Here is a 17,047-nt window from a genome sequence, read left to right as displayed (position 1 = left end):
TCACGTAGACATTCCCAATGTGAGAGCCTCAGGAGTTTAATACTGTGGAGTTTCAACAATTACAGGGCGGCTATTTTCATCTGATGCCAAATGAGATAGGAGGCTCAATGCTGTTATTATGTTGGACTCGTAATCAATCATCTATACTCTCTAAAGGATCAGCAGCTGAACAGAGAATGGATGTTAAGAATACTGGGACAGTCGGCCATATTTCAAGATATAGTTTTAAAAACAACTCACCATTAGATACCTTGAGCTAGTCCCCTCCTCTGTAGTATCCAGTGTTTGAAGCAGTAACTCAAAAACAATAGATCTGCAGAGTCCCTTTCTACATGTGAGGAAGCTTCAGAGTCAGCTCTTTGTGACATGTGATCTGCACATCAGCACCTGTGTTCAATTGGACATTCTTGCTTGTGTTGTAACGTTGTAACATTCTGCCTTGGCTTCTGCAGACAGCCTCAAGTGGACACTCCAGGAACTGCAGCTTCATTTTTCATCACCTAAGGTTGCAGCTAGCCTGGAAGCATAGATTGTGGAGCACATGGACGTAGCTTCAGTAGTTTCTGAGGAGTTCTGAAGCCTATCATCAGTGGAAATGCTGACTCAACCGAACTTCATTCAACCCATAGACTGTGTAGTAAATGGACGTAGTATCCGTGACGTCACCCATCTGTTCCTGAAGGGCTGTTTTGAGGCCAATCGGCGGCGGCAGCCATGTTAGAAATGCTGAACTCAACCTAACTTCCTGTCATGCTAGTGTGAGGTAAAGAGGCGGATTTTAGCCTTGTCGCTAACAGCTACAGTGTTCCTGCATGCCAATCAAGTCAGCTGTGACTTTAATTAGGCAAAACTTGTAAATTTGATATCTTCTAAGTGTGTCTTTGGAGAAATTAGCTATTCACACCAAAACAAATTCTTGTACCAGGCTGTAAACATGTTTATTTCTGCTATAAAGATCAGCTTTTTTGAATGTGTGTGTATGTGGTTTCCTTTATTTCCGGAGCCAGCCTCTAGTGGATGCTCAAGGAACTGCAGTTTTGCGATAGCTTCATGTTTAAAGATGAGAGGTGAACATTCCAAGCTAAGAGTCTTATGCAACATTATTGTCGGCCAGCTAATGATACTGTGAGCTAGGACTTAGTTAAAAGCTATTCTTGGCTATGAAGACGCAGCTAGCGGTGGCTAATAGGTCATCAAAACATGGTTGTCTTGATATATTGACCAAATTCTGCCATACATTGACAGCAATGCAACACTAGAAGAAAAATGGCCGCCGCTTGAAAGTGAATGTCATTCTGACTTGTGGTTGAAAAGCTATAATAGACACACCTGAAGCCACATGTTTCATAACACGCCATCACATTGATATAGCTTACATAAGAGTGTTTGTATGGCCGAACTGAACGTACTGCTACTCTCTGCAAGATCTGTCAAAAATAAACATCATGGTTGACGTCTGTGCATCGATCGTGATGACTGAGGAGCAATTTAGACCTAATTTTATTTACCCCTGAAGTTCATCACATGGACCTGTGAACATTTAATAAAAGAGATACTGAAAAACTTATGAGCTCCGACAGGCGCTAATAGCTCGATAGTGAGATGGAAGCAGATAGATGAGAGAAAGAGAGAGAGAGAGAGAGAGAGAGAGAGAGAGAGAGAGAGAGAGAGAGAATGATAAAGTGAAGCTAAGCTGGGCTCGGAGGGCCGGCCAGTGATTAAGGGATGGGAGGGATGAACAGCAGCCACTGAGGGACTAGTGTCTATCTGTGTGAGTCCATGTGAAAGCGGGGCTGAGGAAAAAAGCTCAGAAACAAGAACCCACTGTCACAGTAACTTAGCAACCGTCTCTGTCTCCCAGGTGACAGGGACTGACATCACTTCCTGTTGGGTGGTGAGTGTGTACATGTGTGTGTGTGTGTGTACACAGTGTCCAAGTGTTACAAAAAAAAACTGCACTAACTGATATGTGTTATGGAGGTGTGTGTGAGGTTAAGCAGAGTTCATGTGTGTTTCTCCTCCTGCTCGGCTAGGCAGCTTTAGCTCCATGTCACCTGACGGGAGTGTGTGCGTGTGTGTGTCAGAGTGTGTGTGGCTTTAACTTGAATGTGCACGCAAGAGCACGTTCAGAGAGCAAAGTGTGGACCTATACGAGGAGGGTGATCCGTGTGCGCATGCGGTCAGCCTGATTGTACGTTATGCCAAAGGAAGCATGGCCAACTGATGCCATCTGGTAGGACTACTTGGCACAAGAGGACTCTCTGTGGTTCCACGACATATTGGAGTAGTTAAAATTAACACTGTGACACTATTTGGCAGAAAAAGACACTGAACTATCTAATGCAGAGTCTATTTCAGGCTCACTCTCACCTTACGGGTCCAATCTGCGCCGACACAGCGGGCGGCGGGACTGCGGAGAGACGCTGGCTGGACTTCACAAGGGCATCAACATCATCATCATCATCATCAAGCATCGACAGCAAAGACGATAAATCTATGCTTCTTTATTTCATCCTCATAAAACGACTTCAGCATGATTAGAAAAAGAAATCAAACAGAGAAAAAAAAAGATTTAAAAAGAAAATAAAACATTATTTCAGAAGTCAATGATACAATGTATAGAAAAGTGGTGTTTGCAGAAGCTGAACATAATTGTCTGTTTCCACTGGTTTGGCTTCTTCACTGTGGAGGATTAGCGTGCTGTCGGTTCAACCATTTACATGAAAAACTAATGCTCGCATTGTCTGCCCCTAATTGACTTCCGCTGCTCAGTCCCGTGAAAAGAAAGGGGGAAAAAAACTACTCATGATTTGTTCCTTAATTATGTTGAACATTTGTAGCAATAAAGCAACTGAGCGGATGCATGTGTCCAAACTGGCTACAAAAAAAAGGGCTGCCAAGATTCAACTAAACAAAAAAAAACAAGAGCCTGCTCCAGCAGAGTCCAGCACGCTAGCTCAGATTAGGTCCATGAGGATCTCATCCTCCATGACACTGGAGACCTGAGGCATCCCGGGCTGAGGGACGGCTCCTCTCTGACCTCCTGACATCAGGATCTGAGCTGCACACAGGTTTGGATGTTTGGGGAGAATGGAGAGAGAGGAGAGATTTAGAGGAGTGGGTTCTCTTCATGTTATTCACATGTATACAGTTTTTATAAGTCAGATTTCAAAACAGGACAGGAGGATCTAACAGACTGAAAGAGTGTCATTTCTTCTTCTTTTGACACTTCCTATGGAGGGCTTAGTGCTCATAATATCAGGTGATATTTTAATGTTAGTACAAAGAAATCTAGACAACTAAAAGTTATAATTTGCCTCTCAACCTGGAGACATTATTCACATATGACCTCACATTTATTTCCTAGATCACATCTTTTTTTCCTGCCCTGCAGCCGTTCATTTTCTCAACTTGAAGGAGTTCACTGATTGAAAATGTTAAACGTTCTTCTTTAAACATCTCAGAGTTTTCAAATCAAACACCAAATAAAAAACATTCCTGTACGAGTTTGTCAGAAAACAACCTGAAACACAAACAAAGAGCTAACGGATTAAAATCAAAGCTGCTCCATGTTTGTGTTGATTTTGGCGCCCCCTGTGGTCACAGCCATGAACTACCACACCTTCTTTTAAATCACTCCTTAAAACCTACTTTTACAGGAAGGCCTTTTCAGAGTAAATCTGCTGGTTGTCCGTTTTTAATTTTCTGTTATTTTAGATTTTATTTTGTTTTATTGTGAATCCTGTTTTAGTGTTTTATTGGCTCAATTTTTAAACTTATTTTTAATTCCAGCACACCCTGTCTCAACTCAACTTTATTTATAAGCACCTTTCATACATATAAACATGCAGCCCAAAGTGCTTCACAGAATAACAGAGACAGAAAACAACATTAATGTTAAAATTTAAAAAAGGCATGATTATAAATACAATACTTAAATATAAATTAAAATAAAATGAACACAGTAAAATTAATAAAATAAGTAAGAATGGAAAGAAAAGTTTAAAATAAGGTAGCGTTGACAGGATCAGCATAAATAGATCAATAAATGTTAAACCAATGTTTAAAATAATAATGCAGTCCAGGGCTAAAAAAACATTACTCCAAATTAAAAGCTAGATTAAAAAGGTAAGTCTTAAGTTACTTTTAAAAACACCCAGAGAGCTCACTGTTCTGATGTCCAGTGCACTGTATTAAATCTTAAAACAGCTCAGGTCCAACATCTAATGTTTATCTATGCTTTTAATGTGTAACTGTGTTTTGAAAGGGGCTATATAAATTAAATGTATTATTATAATTTATCTCTTTGCTGATTTTCTCCTGTATATGTGAAATAGGTTTTTAAGGTATAGTTTTGTAGATTTGATGCCTTTCTTTAGAGAGAGTGAAACAGAAGTTAGAACAGGAAACTCAGAGACAGAGTGGGGAGCACTGTCCGGGCCACACCAGCGCCCTGTATGTTTTGTTTCCTCCCATGAAATATCTCATCCTGCTTTCTGTCAGCAGTCATTCATTGTGAATAACTGCAACAGAAAACGTGGATAGAAAAGGTGTTTGTCAGTACGCTGTAATCATCTTGTTTGACACCTACCCTCTTGGCAGCTGTTACAGGAATTATAAATCACCATATGGAAATATGAATCTTGATGCTGATGGTCTTGTTTGCCTTTGTGGGCTATAAAGAGGCATTAATATTAATTTCAGTCTGTTTCACAACCAGTTTGAAACTCTGAACAGAAGTCAACACCTCTCACAGAGAGACCACGTCACTCCTGGTTCAGCTTCCCTCCACTGGATACATGTTAGATTTTAAGATTGTATTGTTGACTTTTAAAGATGATCTGAACTTGCCACCTAATACATTTCTGATCTCCTCACTCCATATGTGCTCGGTTGTAACCTGAGGTCCTCAGCTGAGGCTCTGCTCACAGTCACATTTTTATCAGTGTGATTTTACAGGAGATGTCACCTGAGCATGTTTTAACCTAGAGGTTTATATTCTTTTTTAGGAAGGATCTCTGGCAGGATTTTATCACTTGATTTTATATTTTATATTTCTGATTTTTTGATGGTTTTAATATTTTATCTTTTGTTGTTTTTATTCGTCCAACATTGTTTTATTTCCTTTTGTCTTCCTCAAATTTGTCTTTTACTGTCTTTTCATTTCTTTCTTATTTGTAAATCATTTTGTAACTGTGTTTTGAAAAGTGCTATATAAATAAAGATTATTATTATTATTATTTGGACTAGATTAAAATAAACCTCACATGGAGGCCTGAAGAGGAAAGTGGGAAAACTGAAATCTGATGATCATTTTTAAGATCTAAAAAAAGGGGGGAAATGTCTTTGTTTTCTCTGTTTGTTTTCTTGAATTTTCTCTATGAAACAAAAATTCTGCTGGTTGAAAATTAGTTTGGGATCATTGAGATGTTTAACCATCAAACATATAGATTTTTCCCTGTGTCCTTAAAACATCGATCAGAGAGCTCAGAGGATGTGCGACAGAAATCTAACCTGCACTCTCATTGGTTATAACTCATCACTGCATTGTCAGATTTGAGCGTCCTATAGAAAGGAGAATCCTCTTCAAGCAGAGATACTCTTTAAAGTCTGGGCTCCACATCGATACATGAACACGCCAGAACTTCTCCAGACTTCTTCTACTAATTCAAACAAAACAACAAACACTGGGAGGGAATCTGTAGATAAATAGAAGACCGGCTAGTTTGTGTTTGTCAAATATATACAGGGACGCATGTGGAAGTTAAAAAGACACATTTAAAATTTTAAAAGGAATGAACAAAAGGAAGAGTGCTCTTTGGTGTCAGCTGATTTAAAGTGAAGGGAGACAATAAAAGAACTTGAACTAGATTTGCTCTCAAAGTTGTGTTCAACAGAAACGTCCTCCTCTTTTATTCTACAAGGTTTTCTTTTTCTTCTTTTCAGATTTCAAACTTCTGAACCTTCATCGAGTATTTTTCATGACCTATATTCAAAAAAATCTGGTGTCTTCTCAAGTCTAAATTTTTTCTGATCTCCTTCCTCCTCGGCGGGGGTTTTTTGCTGACCTGCCAACGGCTGCCTCCACTGGCCCTGCATTTGAGCCCCCCCTCCTGGCGCCTGGTGGACCAACTGCTGCCCCAAACCCTGGTGAGACATCATGCCTGGCATGTGAGACACGCCGCCCTGCTGCTGAGACACAGAGACAGAAGAGACACGTTGGAGAAGCAGCAGTGACTGTGAGATGTTTAAGACAGGAGGAGACGGTCTGTTCTTACTGGCTGCTGCTGGCTGAGGAGAAGACTGCGGAGCTGCGGATTGGCTCCTGGGTTTGTGAGGCGGAGAATGGGACCCTGAGCCTGCGCCTGTCCGCCTTGTGATACCTGGTTGGGTGGAGCGCCGCTGACCGGTGCTTGTTGGTTTGCTGGTCCAGTTGCTCTCATCGTCATCTGAGGGACAGTGTGAGACATCTTACACGTCTTTCATGACAGCTCCTAACTTTTTAGCTCATTTCTACATCTTTAATGACCGACAGGTGGTTCCTTCCTTTCAGAGTGTTTTTAGGAAACGGCTCACCTCACAGTTTGCACGCTGAAAAACAAAACTCTGTTGATTTTGCACATATAAGGAGTGTTCCACCTTTAGGCTGATTCTGATGGAGCTAATTTCCAAGACATGTAATTGACACAAAATGCAGCTTTTCAAGTTTAAACAGTCCCTCACCTCGTGCTCAGTGCAAACAACTTCTCCTCAATAAGATATACAAACGTACACATGCATGTTAATAATGAAATATGTTGTTGTGTTTGTGGATGGCATGCTACAGGAGGAACATTCAACAGCTGTCAGCCGTCCACCAGGCTGACTCTGAGCAGTGAGAGAGGAGGGACGGTGTGTTTATGCACAAAGAGAAGTCCCAACAGAGTGAAAGCTGGACCTCCTTGATCCTGACATTAAGTACCCTGCACAAATGTTGCTTGCGTGTTAAGAAGCTACATCAAGTCTCACCATGTTGTTCTGCCTCTGCTGCTCCTCCATCATAGACACCTGACTAACAGGGGGCATGCCCACCACCACAGACTGGACACAGATCAGAGAGGAGGAGGAGAGGAGGTGGAGAAATGGTGGTGGTGTTGGAAAAAAAAGAAGGACAGTGGAGGAAAGGGGGTTAGCAGTCAGGCATGCAGAGTTCAGCAGGGCACCAGGGCAGTAAAGGTGTCAACACCAGGCAGTGTGAGAGAGGGAGTCACAGGCAGAAACACACAGAGTCAGATCAGGTACCTGCTGCTGGACATTGCCGTGGGAGACCTGGATGGGGCCTGGAGGTCTGTTGAGGAAGTTCTGGTTTGGGGCCACCTGACCGGGCTGCATTGGACCGCCGCCTCCTCCTAACTGCTGCACAGAGAAACAAACGTGAGATAGTACGCAGGAGTGTGCTCTGCTTTACCTCTGAAGACGCTCAGCTCCTCTAGTTTGAAGCCTCTGTGGAGGTTTTATAGACATTATTACTTCTGGTTACAAAAGACATCGATAGTGACATCCTGAAATACCGAAATCAAGGATTTAAATGGAGGTTTACAAGATGATGACGGACATCACCGGCTACTAAATTAAATCTATATTCACTCTGAAACAGAGAGGAGGAGATTTAAAACATTGATTTAAAAGTATTTCAGTCAGAATAAAGAAAACAAAGCAGATGTCACATTATTAGAAGAAGTTAGAGAGGATGGACGGAATAGTTTAGCAGCCCAGACAACAAATGTTAGAGCACAGAATGATTGCAGTCGAGGGTTTAGCCAGGAATGAGGATATCACAGATAGACTGAGTTATAACTCCGCCTTCTTTTCTATTACCAGACTATATTAAATATTTTATTATAATTATCATTATTTGTATTATTCTGATAATTATTCTGTTTATTATCATTATTATTGTTGTTATTATTATTATTTGGATTATTCTATTTTTTTTATATGTATTCATAATTTATTCATTTTTTAAATTTTTGATATTAATAATTTAATTTAATCTATTTATTTATAATCTATATATTTATATTTCTCTATTTAATTTGATGCAGTGGTAAATTAATTTATAGAAGCATATAAATATGTTTGAATATAAATACTATACTCAGTGATACTTATATAGGCATTTAAAGCATCTTGTACTATTACTTTTATTGTTTATTATTATTATTATTACTTGTATTATTTGTATTATTCCTATCTTTTTTTTTACAATGCTGATAATTGTTATCTAATTCTTATTATTGTTAATATTTATAAATAATTTATATATTTTTTAATTTTGTTATTAATCAATTAATTGTATGTATGTATTTAATATATATAAATATATATTTCTCTATTAAATTGATTTTTAAAAATTTAAATGAATTTACAGATGCATATAAATATGTGAATATGTTTGAATATTAATATTATGCTCAGTGATACTTATATATAAGCATCTGGTAATATTCCTTTTTTGTTTATTGTTATTATTTGTATTATTTGTATTTTTGTTATTCTGATTATTATTACGATTATTTTAATTTTTAAAATTCTGATTATTATTATTGTTTATTTTAGATATTTGTATTTATTTTTTAATTTTGTTATTTAAGGAATTCATTTTCTTTTTTTATTTATAGTCTATATATTTATATTTCTCTGTTAAATGTGATGCAGTGGTAAATGAATTTATGGATGCATATAAATATGTGAATATGTTTGAATATAAATAATATGCTCAGTGATACTTATATAGGCATTTAAAGCATCTTGTACTATTACTTTTGTTTATTATTATTATTATTATTATTATTATTTGTATTATTCCTATCATTTTTTTTACAATGCTGATAATTGTTATCTAATTCTTATTATTGTTAATATTTATAAATAATTTATATATTTTTTAATTTTGTTATTAATCAATTAATTTTATGTATTTATTTAATCTAAATATATATTTCTCTATTAAATTGAATTTTAAAAATTTAAATGAATTTACAGATGCATTTAAATATGTGAATATGTTTGAATATTAATATTATGCTCAGTGATACTTATATATAAGCATTTTGTACTATTCCTTTTTTGTTTATTGTTATTATTATTATTTGTATTATTTGTATTTTTGTTATTCTGATTATTATTATTGTTTATTTAAGATATTTGTATTTATTTTTTAATTTTGTTATTTAAAGCTGCTGTGAGGAACTTTTGTTTTGTATCAATTCTGGCACCCCCTTGAGGACAAAGTGATACCTCTTATCTCTTGTCCTATACATACAAAAGTAGTGTTTTGAACAAAAAACTCATCCTGTTGTCTTTTAACAGTCAACTTTATCAGGCAATGTGATTATTGTCCATGGAAACAGTCAAATAAAGGCTGTTTCTGAAGCGAGATGTCCATCATCTGGTCTGACACCTACCCCCTCAGGGCGGTTTCAGGCGTTAAACATGACAACAGAGAAGGTGTCAGTGTTGCTGCTGATGGTCTCGTTTGCTATTGAAGGTCATAAAGAGGCATCGGTATCATTTTCAGTCTGTTTCTCAGCCAGTTCAAAACTCCTCACAGGAGCTTTAAGGAATTCATTTTCTTTTATTTATTTATAATCTATATATTTATATTTCTCTGTTAAATGTGATGCAGTGGTAAATGAATTTATAGATGCATATAAATATGACTATGTTTGAATATAAATAATATGCTCAGTGATACTTCTAAGCATCTTGTACTATTACTTTTATTGTTTATTAATTTTAGTTTTATTCTTTTAAATTCCTTTTTTCTCTTTTTGTCTTGGTGGCGATAAAATAAAAACTAAACATTGTGTTAAAATATTTTGAAGCAACAAGAAATCTATTCTAAGCCTCAACAATATTTACTGACACACTAAAGTAAAACAAGCAGTAAATGAATCCATTTATCTATATCTTCAGTGGACATATTCTCCCCATGTAATGGATGTTTACTGTGTTAACAACTTGAGAGCGTTGGGCTGAGAGCAAACATTCTCTCTGTGCTCGTGAGTGTGCCGACGAAAAGGCAAAAACAAACACGGACATGATGACACTTGAAGCACCACCTGCTGCTGTGTTTGCTGTTTTTGGATTTCACGGTTTAAAGTAAACTCAAGCTTGATGACTAAAGCTGTTAGCAAAGTGTGAAGTTTAAAAAAAAACAACAGTCACATACAGTAACCAGCAGCTGTTTTTACAAACGTGGAGTTTAAAAAGGAAAGGGGAGGGACCTGTTGGAAACACACCTGTGAGCTGAATTCTGATCACCCAGATCTATTGCACATGCTTACACCTACAACGTGGACTTTATTTATTCAGAGCAGACAGTCCTGTGCTTAAAGAAGGAATCAGACAGGAGAGAAACCCACATCAGAAGATGGAGAAATGCTGAGGATGGTGACATTTGTGACTGGGAGCAGTTAGCCGTCGTCTGCAGGTGCTGCGGCGGCTTCTGTTTCCACGCTCAGGGAGAGACGAGGAGGAATAAAGGGTGCTTCATCCTCCTGCTCAGCACAAATTATTAACTACAGCGTGATGGAAAAACACCTTCACTCATCCATCTTGCTGAATCTGAAAAACCACGCTGGGATTGCACTAATGCACGGCGTGTTTTTGACCAACAGTAAAAGCAGAACTCTCAGTCTTTTGAGGGAGCTCACAAAGCGCCTGCCTCTTTCTTTCTCTTCTCCCTTCTATGATTTATCTCCCGTCTTTGACCCAGTAACCTGTAAAATCCCAGATCAAGGTTTAGGGCTTGCATCTCTTTTCAAGGAAAAAACATTTCATTTTGTCGTGCTGTATGCAGAACAAATGAAAGCCACTACAGGGAAACCTTAACTACTGGTCCAAATTAAAATTTTAATTACGTTAAGATTGCTGTAGCGCTTCCCTATTAGCAATGCAGCACTGAATATGTGATGATACACAAGAGGCGGGGGGGGAAAAAAAATCTCTTCATTACAATTTCATGTTGTCTGCCTTCTCTAAATGCCTGATGCTCGTACACACACAGCTCCGAGTCGCATATAGTGCCGACGCTCTTCTGTAAAGACATGAAACTGGCAGGGTGAGCAAACACGCACTATCACGGCTGATGAGAGCAGAAATGTAATCCAAGTCATGTAAACCTGACAGCAGGCTTCAATTTTAAATGGAGACATAGTGCTTTCTCTCTGCCTGCATGCAGCATTATTCCTGAGCTGTGCAGCAGCAGCCGTCCCTCTCTCTCTGTTCCTCCTCGCAGGCTGCAGGAGCTGCAGGAGCTGCAGGAGCTACAGCGGAGCCCTGCGATGGAAGAGACGGCTAATCCAGAGGGCACATTTTAAATCAGCTCTCCTCCAGGGATGAGGACGAGCGGAGAGGGAAAGTGAAATTTTTATGTCATGTAAGTAAGGAAGCGTTTGTAACCCGTGATGAACTCAGCCACAGGAACTGGTCCAGCTTCAGCAGAGAGGCGGGAAGCTTCCAGAGTTTTTAACCCGGTCCCTAAAGGTTGCCTCACACATCACTGCCACTCCACTTCACCTGCTGCACATCATGTAATGTTAACATGACCGGGGCAGGCTGAACTGAAAGATTCAATAAGGCGAAACCATAGGGGACGGTTGGAACATACATATATATATATAATGAAGCACATTCTTAAAACGTTTCATATTCTCAAAGCAAAGTGAACATGACAGAAGTGTGTGAAAGGTGAATGTCTGAATATCTTGAGTTGATGAACACAGCAGGAGATCTGCACAACAAGACAAGTGTAATAGAGCTAATGCTGCAGATAATACTTACATAACCAATCATCATGTTTATTTATTTTTCTACTTAAATGTGACGTTCTTATGTCAAGAAACTGTTAGCTCTGGATCACATATTGTAGACTCTGCAGGTGCAGGACCAGGCTAGTAGTCTTGACCAATAATATGCAGGGAATCAGTCAGTGAAGAGCAAAAGCAGGTGGAACACAATCCACTGTGATGGCGTCACAACTCCTATCAATCGTGATTTGATAACTGTGTCTGCGTGCATGTGCAGATAATCTATCCCAGATCCAAAAATTCAAACCTGGGCGACAAATCTGCTCGACACTGATCAGACGATGAGATCTCAAACCTAACTTCCTACGATCCGACCTCCATTCAACAAAAAAGCATTTTAAATGTCACTTTTTTCAGATGTGCACCATGATGTTCTTTTGGCAAACGTAACACCTGTCGAATGCAAATAAATGAAAAGATAATCAATTCTTTTTTTGGGCTCATGATGCTGAAGGATGCCTGAAGCCTCTGTGCAGCGTCCTGTTTACAGTGAAACTGAGAGTCGCCAGACACATTTGATTGAGCGCTACTCTCGAGGATGCAATGAACTAAGATATGACTTTGTTTTACTTTGCTTCACTTTTGATCCGAACACATGCTTGCTTCTGAAGTTGTGACGGGACGGTAAACAATGCAGCAAACTGAAAAGGAAGATATCGCTAGAAGTTATTGCTAACTGCTTGCTACACCAGAAATACCAAGAAGGTGTCTATAAATCCAAGGGGCATTCTGACACTGTGGAAAAGTTGACATTGGTACAGTATCTACAAAAGCCATACAAGAACCTGCTCCATGCTGCATCACCGCTCTGACAATTCATTACCCTGCCACACAGTCGCTCAGGTCGTCCTCACAGTCCTTCACTCTTGCCATGAAACGAAAGGTGACTGAGATATTTTGGTTTCAGCTCTGAGTGAGTCTCTCGTCCCATCTTTCATTCTGCAACAATTTTCAGTCTCATGCAATGATTCACTTTTACTGTGCACAAAGTTAGTCTTGATATCTAACGCCCTCTTACAGCTTCTTTGGATGTTGAACTTTCATTGCTTTCTTTCTTTTTTTTGCTTTGTGTTTTGGTTTCTCCTCTCCCTTCTCATTTTCATTTTATTTGACTTTATTTTATTTATCTATTCATTTATTTATTTAACATTTATCTTTTTAGGGAGCCTTTATAACATCTGGCAAGGGATTACAGATACAGAAGTTATATGTTTGGGCTTTTTCCCCTTTATTAGATAGGACAGCTGAAGAGAGACAGCAAATGTGGAGAGTAGAGAGAGGGGGAAGACATGCAGTGAATGGTGGACCGGCCGGGAGTCGAACCGGCAACCTCTGCGACGAGGACTGTAGCCCCTGTACGTGGGGCGCTTTGACCGCTAGGCCACCAGCACCCCTAAAGTAGACTTTTGGCTAATTCTTGCATATTTACAGAAGTGTTTGTTAATTAATATGCATGGTCCTTTAAAATGAAAAATAATAAATAAATAAATAAATTGCAGTATCATGATGTGATTTTGTCTTATTCTATTACAGAAGTTGTTTGTGTCCTCCCTATAAACATACATGAGCAGGGAACAGAGTGCAGCTCTGTGCAGCTCTGACACATTACCAGCCATGACATCAGTGCTAACATAATTGAATTAGCACCTCCTGACACTGAGATTATACCGGCATAAGAGAAGCAGACTTAAAGGCCGGCCAGTTTTTTAGACTGCATTAGATTGTTTATTATGTGTACCTCATAAAGTGGAGCTTTAAAACTGTCAGAGTGTGAGAGCATGCTCTCTCAGTTTATTCACCTCTACACCCTCACGGAGCATACGATGTACGAGGTGGAGGATGCAACATGTTCCGCATAAAGAGTGCATATGTACTGCACCTCCCTTAAACAGAGATAATGAGGTGCGAGAGCTAATGTTGCAGCAGGAATTTAGCTAATGCTAGCCTCATTAGCTTCTACTAGAGCGAGAGCCGTTAGTGGCTGCTGTGAAGATACTGGGCTCGCTAAATGAAATGTCAATAACAATGCACCTTAATGCCGTAAACAATGCACCTCAATTCCCCAGTGCTCCTCGATAATGCCTCCTCATTATCACCTCCTTTTGGTTTCAGCCCCTCCACCACCACCACCACCACTACCTCCTCCACTACACACGTCCTCCTTCTTTCTCCCCTGCTTCAACCACTCACCGCTCTGTGCTGCTGGACCTGCTTGTGGTTGGTGATGACCTGCCGGATGCCGTTGACGAAGCCGCTCTGGTCGTTGGGGATGAGGCCCATGAATATTCTCTTCTTGGAGGAGTAGAGCAGCATCAGCACCCGCACTTCACAGGGCGAGGTGGTGTGGGGGAAGTGGACGCAGCCGGCCTGCAGGGAGGGTCACAGGGCAGAGTGAAACCTTGACATAACATGACTCATGGCTTGAGGACTAAACACACTCCTTTTTTTTTTTTTAATGAATGCAAATGATTTTAACTCCATTCTCTCTGCAGTGTTAACCTAAATCAGACTGAAAGGAGAGCTCAGCTGGACAGAATGCTGTTAAACATCCTCTATTTCCCAAAGGCTCGACCCCATTAACACTAAAAATCATCATGCTATCCTCCTGAGACTGAATCAGGACTAAAGAGTAACACTTTTATATCTGCAGTGATGGCAAAGCATGTTGAAAAGAACATGCTCTACCATGAGAGTGCCCTAAAGTGTGGCCTGGAACCCCCTCTAGAGTCTGCACCGCAACACTGCAACACAACATGAAGCTTTCAGTCAAATCACCAAACAGAGGTGGAACCTGCACTCGCTTGCCACTCATGGAAAATGTATTGAGGTGCACTAAATGATGGATAAGTTTGGGGACACGGGGGGAACAAACACTTTGAGGCTCTGGGAAAACGTAAAGTGCTTAAAAAAAACTCACAAATCCGTTGGCCATAATGCGGTACAGGCCTTTCAACGACTCCATGTCTTTGTGGGTGAAGAGAAACTGAACCATTCGAGAGTTTCTGAAGAGGTGACCTAAGGTCGTCTGCAGAGAGAGCAGGCACTTAGTAAGGCATCATTTAAAAAATGCAAACAACAGTCAGCACAACTCTTTGACACAGAGCAGAAACAAAAGTCTCACCAGGAGCTGCTGAGGAATCAGCTGCATGATGAGCTTCTGAGGCCACTGGTCTGTGTTTCTGTTTGAACACACGATAAGAACATAAACAACACTGTGTATTTAATATAAACTTCACCGTGCATCGGGATACTTACAGATTCTCCCCTTGGTTAACGTGCACCTGACACGGCAGGGAGCGCGTCAGTTTGGTGGCCGAATCCATGGAAGAGGCTTTAGGCTTCTGAGGGGACGACAGGGACCGAGAGAGAGGGACAAAAAACAGATTTTTATAAAGAGCCTGAAGAAGGTAAGGTTGATGTATTTGTATAGCACATTTTCTACCAAGTAATAAAACATAAAAGACTGATTTAAAACTAAAAGAGAAAAAAAGGGAAAAGAGTGGGAGTAAAATATAAAAAATTAATTTAAAGCTCCTGTGAGGAACGTTCTGTTTTTGTTGAATTTGGTGCCCCCTGTGGACAAAGTTATACCTCTTTTCCTTTGCTAAACCTTTCCCATACATATGTTGGTTGCATTTTCTGACAAAAAGAGCTCATTCTACTTTCTTGTAAAAGTCAAATGTATCACTTCCTGTGAATATTTGTCATCAAAAAGAGTGAATCAAGTTTTCTTTCTTCACCACACTGACACCTACCCCCCCGGCATTAAGAATGACATCATATAAGTCGTCAGTCTTTAAGGTGGGTTCTATGAAGGCCTTTACAACAGCTTAGTGTTACGAGTATTTCAGTTTTGCTTTTTCACAGCATGATTAATTTTTAAAAATCAGAAAAATTTGGAGGAAATAATCCCAAGTAAATTATGTTTTTACTTTTAAAATCCATTCAAATTTTAAGACCTATAAAAATCATATAAGAGACATTTTAAAAACCACAAAACCTGATGCTCAAAGACAAAGATGCTGTTTTTGAAAGCAGAAAAAGATGTTACACAGCGACCTTTAAAGCTCCTCTGATGGGACTATTGTTTGGGTTGATTTTGGCGCCCCCTGTGGACAAAGTGGTAACTCTCTATGCTGATTTTATCCTGCACATGTCTGATACCCATTCTCCTCTACTGTTCCCCCTGCTACTACAACATGCTAACTGTCTCCAACAAAAACAAACTCATACGCACCACAAACACTGCCACCAAAATCATCCGCCTCCCCACACCCAACCTGTCTGACCTCAACAACAGAGCCATCACACGCAGAGCACGCACTATAACACTGGACCCCCAACACCCCCTCTACTCAGTCTTCACACTACTCCCCTCCGGTCGCAGGTACAGATCCCCTTACTGTAGGCGAGCCCGGTTTGGCAGAAGCTTCGTCCCATCGGCCATAGCACTGCTAAACAGAATGCCACTGTAATGTGTCCAGTGTGTTTATATGTGTCCGGTGTGTTTATATGTGTCCGGTGTGTTTATATGTGTCCGGTGTGTTTATATGTGTCCGGTGTGCATATTTGTGTCCAGTGTTTTCATATGTGTTCGGTGTGTTTTATATGTGCCCAGTGTGCGCATACGTGTCTGGTGTGTATATTTGTGGGATGCGGGGCACCATTGCTGTGAGGCTGGGTGGATGGTTATGGTTATTGTGTTCATACATGTATTCCTGTACAGACGGTGGCAACAAATCTCCTTATTAAGGACAAATAAAGATCTATCTGATAGTGTTTTCAACAAAAAATGACATCCTGCTTTGTTGTAACAGTCAAATATATGACTCATTGACAATCTTTACTGTGGGAAATGTGAAAAAAGAAATGCTGTTTCACTGCAACTGGCACCTACCCCCTTGCCCATCATTTTAGACATAAGAAATAACATTATAGGGAGAGTCAATCTCTATGCTGATGGTCTTGATTGCTCCTGTAGGTCACACGGGTACATCAGTATTAGTTTTAGTCTGTTTCATGAGCGTATAAAAACTACTCAATGGAGCTTTAAAATCACCTGACTCCACTGATTAAAACAGTAGCTTTAATTTACCACATGATTTATCTCCTCTGATTCAACTCAACTCAATTTATAAAGCACCTTTCATACATATAAACATGCAGCCCAAAGTGCTGCACAGAATAACAGAGAC

At 39.7% G+C, this 17,047-nt stretch overlaps 2 protein-coding genes across 8 annotated transcripts in view; both read right to left on the bottom strand.

Moving 5' to 3' along the window:
- lrrc4ba (leucine rich repeat containing 4Ba) overlaps positions 1-349 on the bottom strand; it is a 55,680-nt gene extending 55,331 nt beyond the window's left edge. The window contains exon 1 of the mRNA XM_034710732.1: positions 241-349. The gene's annotated coding sequence lies outside the window, so the exon portion shown is untranslated. The remainder of the gene's footprint in view (positions 1-240) is intronic.
- Positions 350-2,484: 2,135 nt separating this feature from the next.
- The window catches only part of med25 (mediator complex subunit 25), a 29,411-nt gene continuing 14,848 nt past the window's right edge, over positions 2,485-17,047 (bottom strand). Inside the window, exons 12-20 of one of the 7 annotated variants that reach the window (XM_034712049.1) lie at positions 15,108-15,190; positions 14,974-15,031; positions 14,770-14,877; positions 14,043-14,219; positions 7,282-7,395; positions 7,009-7,080; positions 6,279-6,449; positions 6,069-6,192; positions 2,485-3,061 (exon numbers count right to left, since the gene is read on the bottom strand). In XM_034712049.1, coding sequence (XP_034567940.1) covers positions 2,958-3,061; positions 6,069-6,192; positions 6,279-6,449; positions 7,009-7,080; positions 7,282-7,395; positions 14,043-14,219; positions 14,770-14,877; positions 14,974-15,031; positions 15,108-15,190 — 1,011 coding nt within the window. In that variant the 3' untranslated portion in view covers positions 2,485-2,957. Of the gene's footprint in view, positions 3,062-6,068; positions 6,193-6,278; positions 6,450-7,008; positions 7,081-7,281; positions 7,396-14,042; positions 14,220-14,769; positions 14,878-14,973; positions 15,032-15,107; positions 15,194-17,047 lie in introns of all 7 variants that reach the window. The other 6 variants (XM_034712046.1, XM_034712048.1, XM_034712047.1 and 3 more) reach the window with 6 other exon arrangements.

Source organism: Notolabrus celidotus, chromosome 20 (assembly GCF_009762535.1).
Source record: "Notolabrus celidotus isolate fNotCel1 chromosome 20, fNotCel1.pri, whole genome shotgun sequence".
Taxonomy (NCBI): Eukaryota; Metazoa; Chordata; class Actinopteri; order Labriformes; family Labridae; genus Notolabrus; species Notolabrus celidotus.
This window is presented reverse-complemented; position numbering and strand designations above follow the sequence as displayed.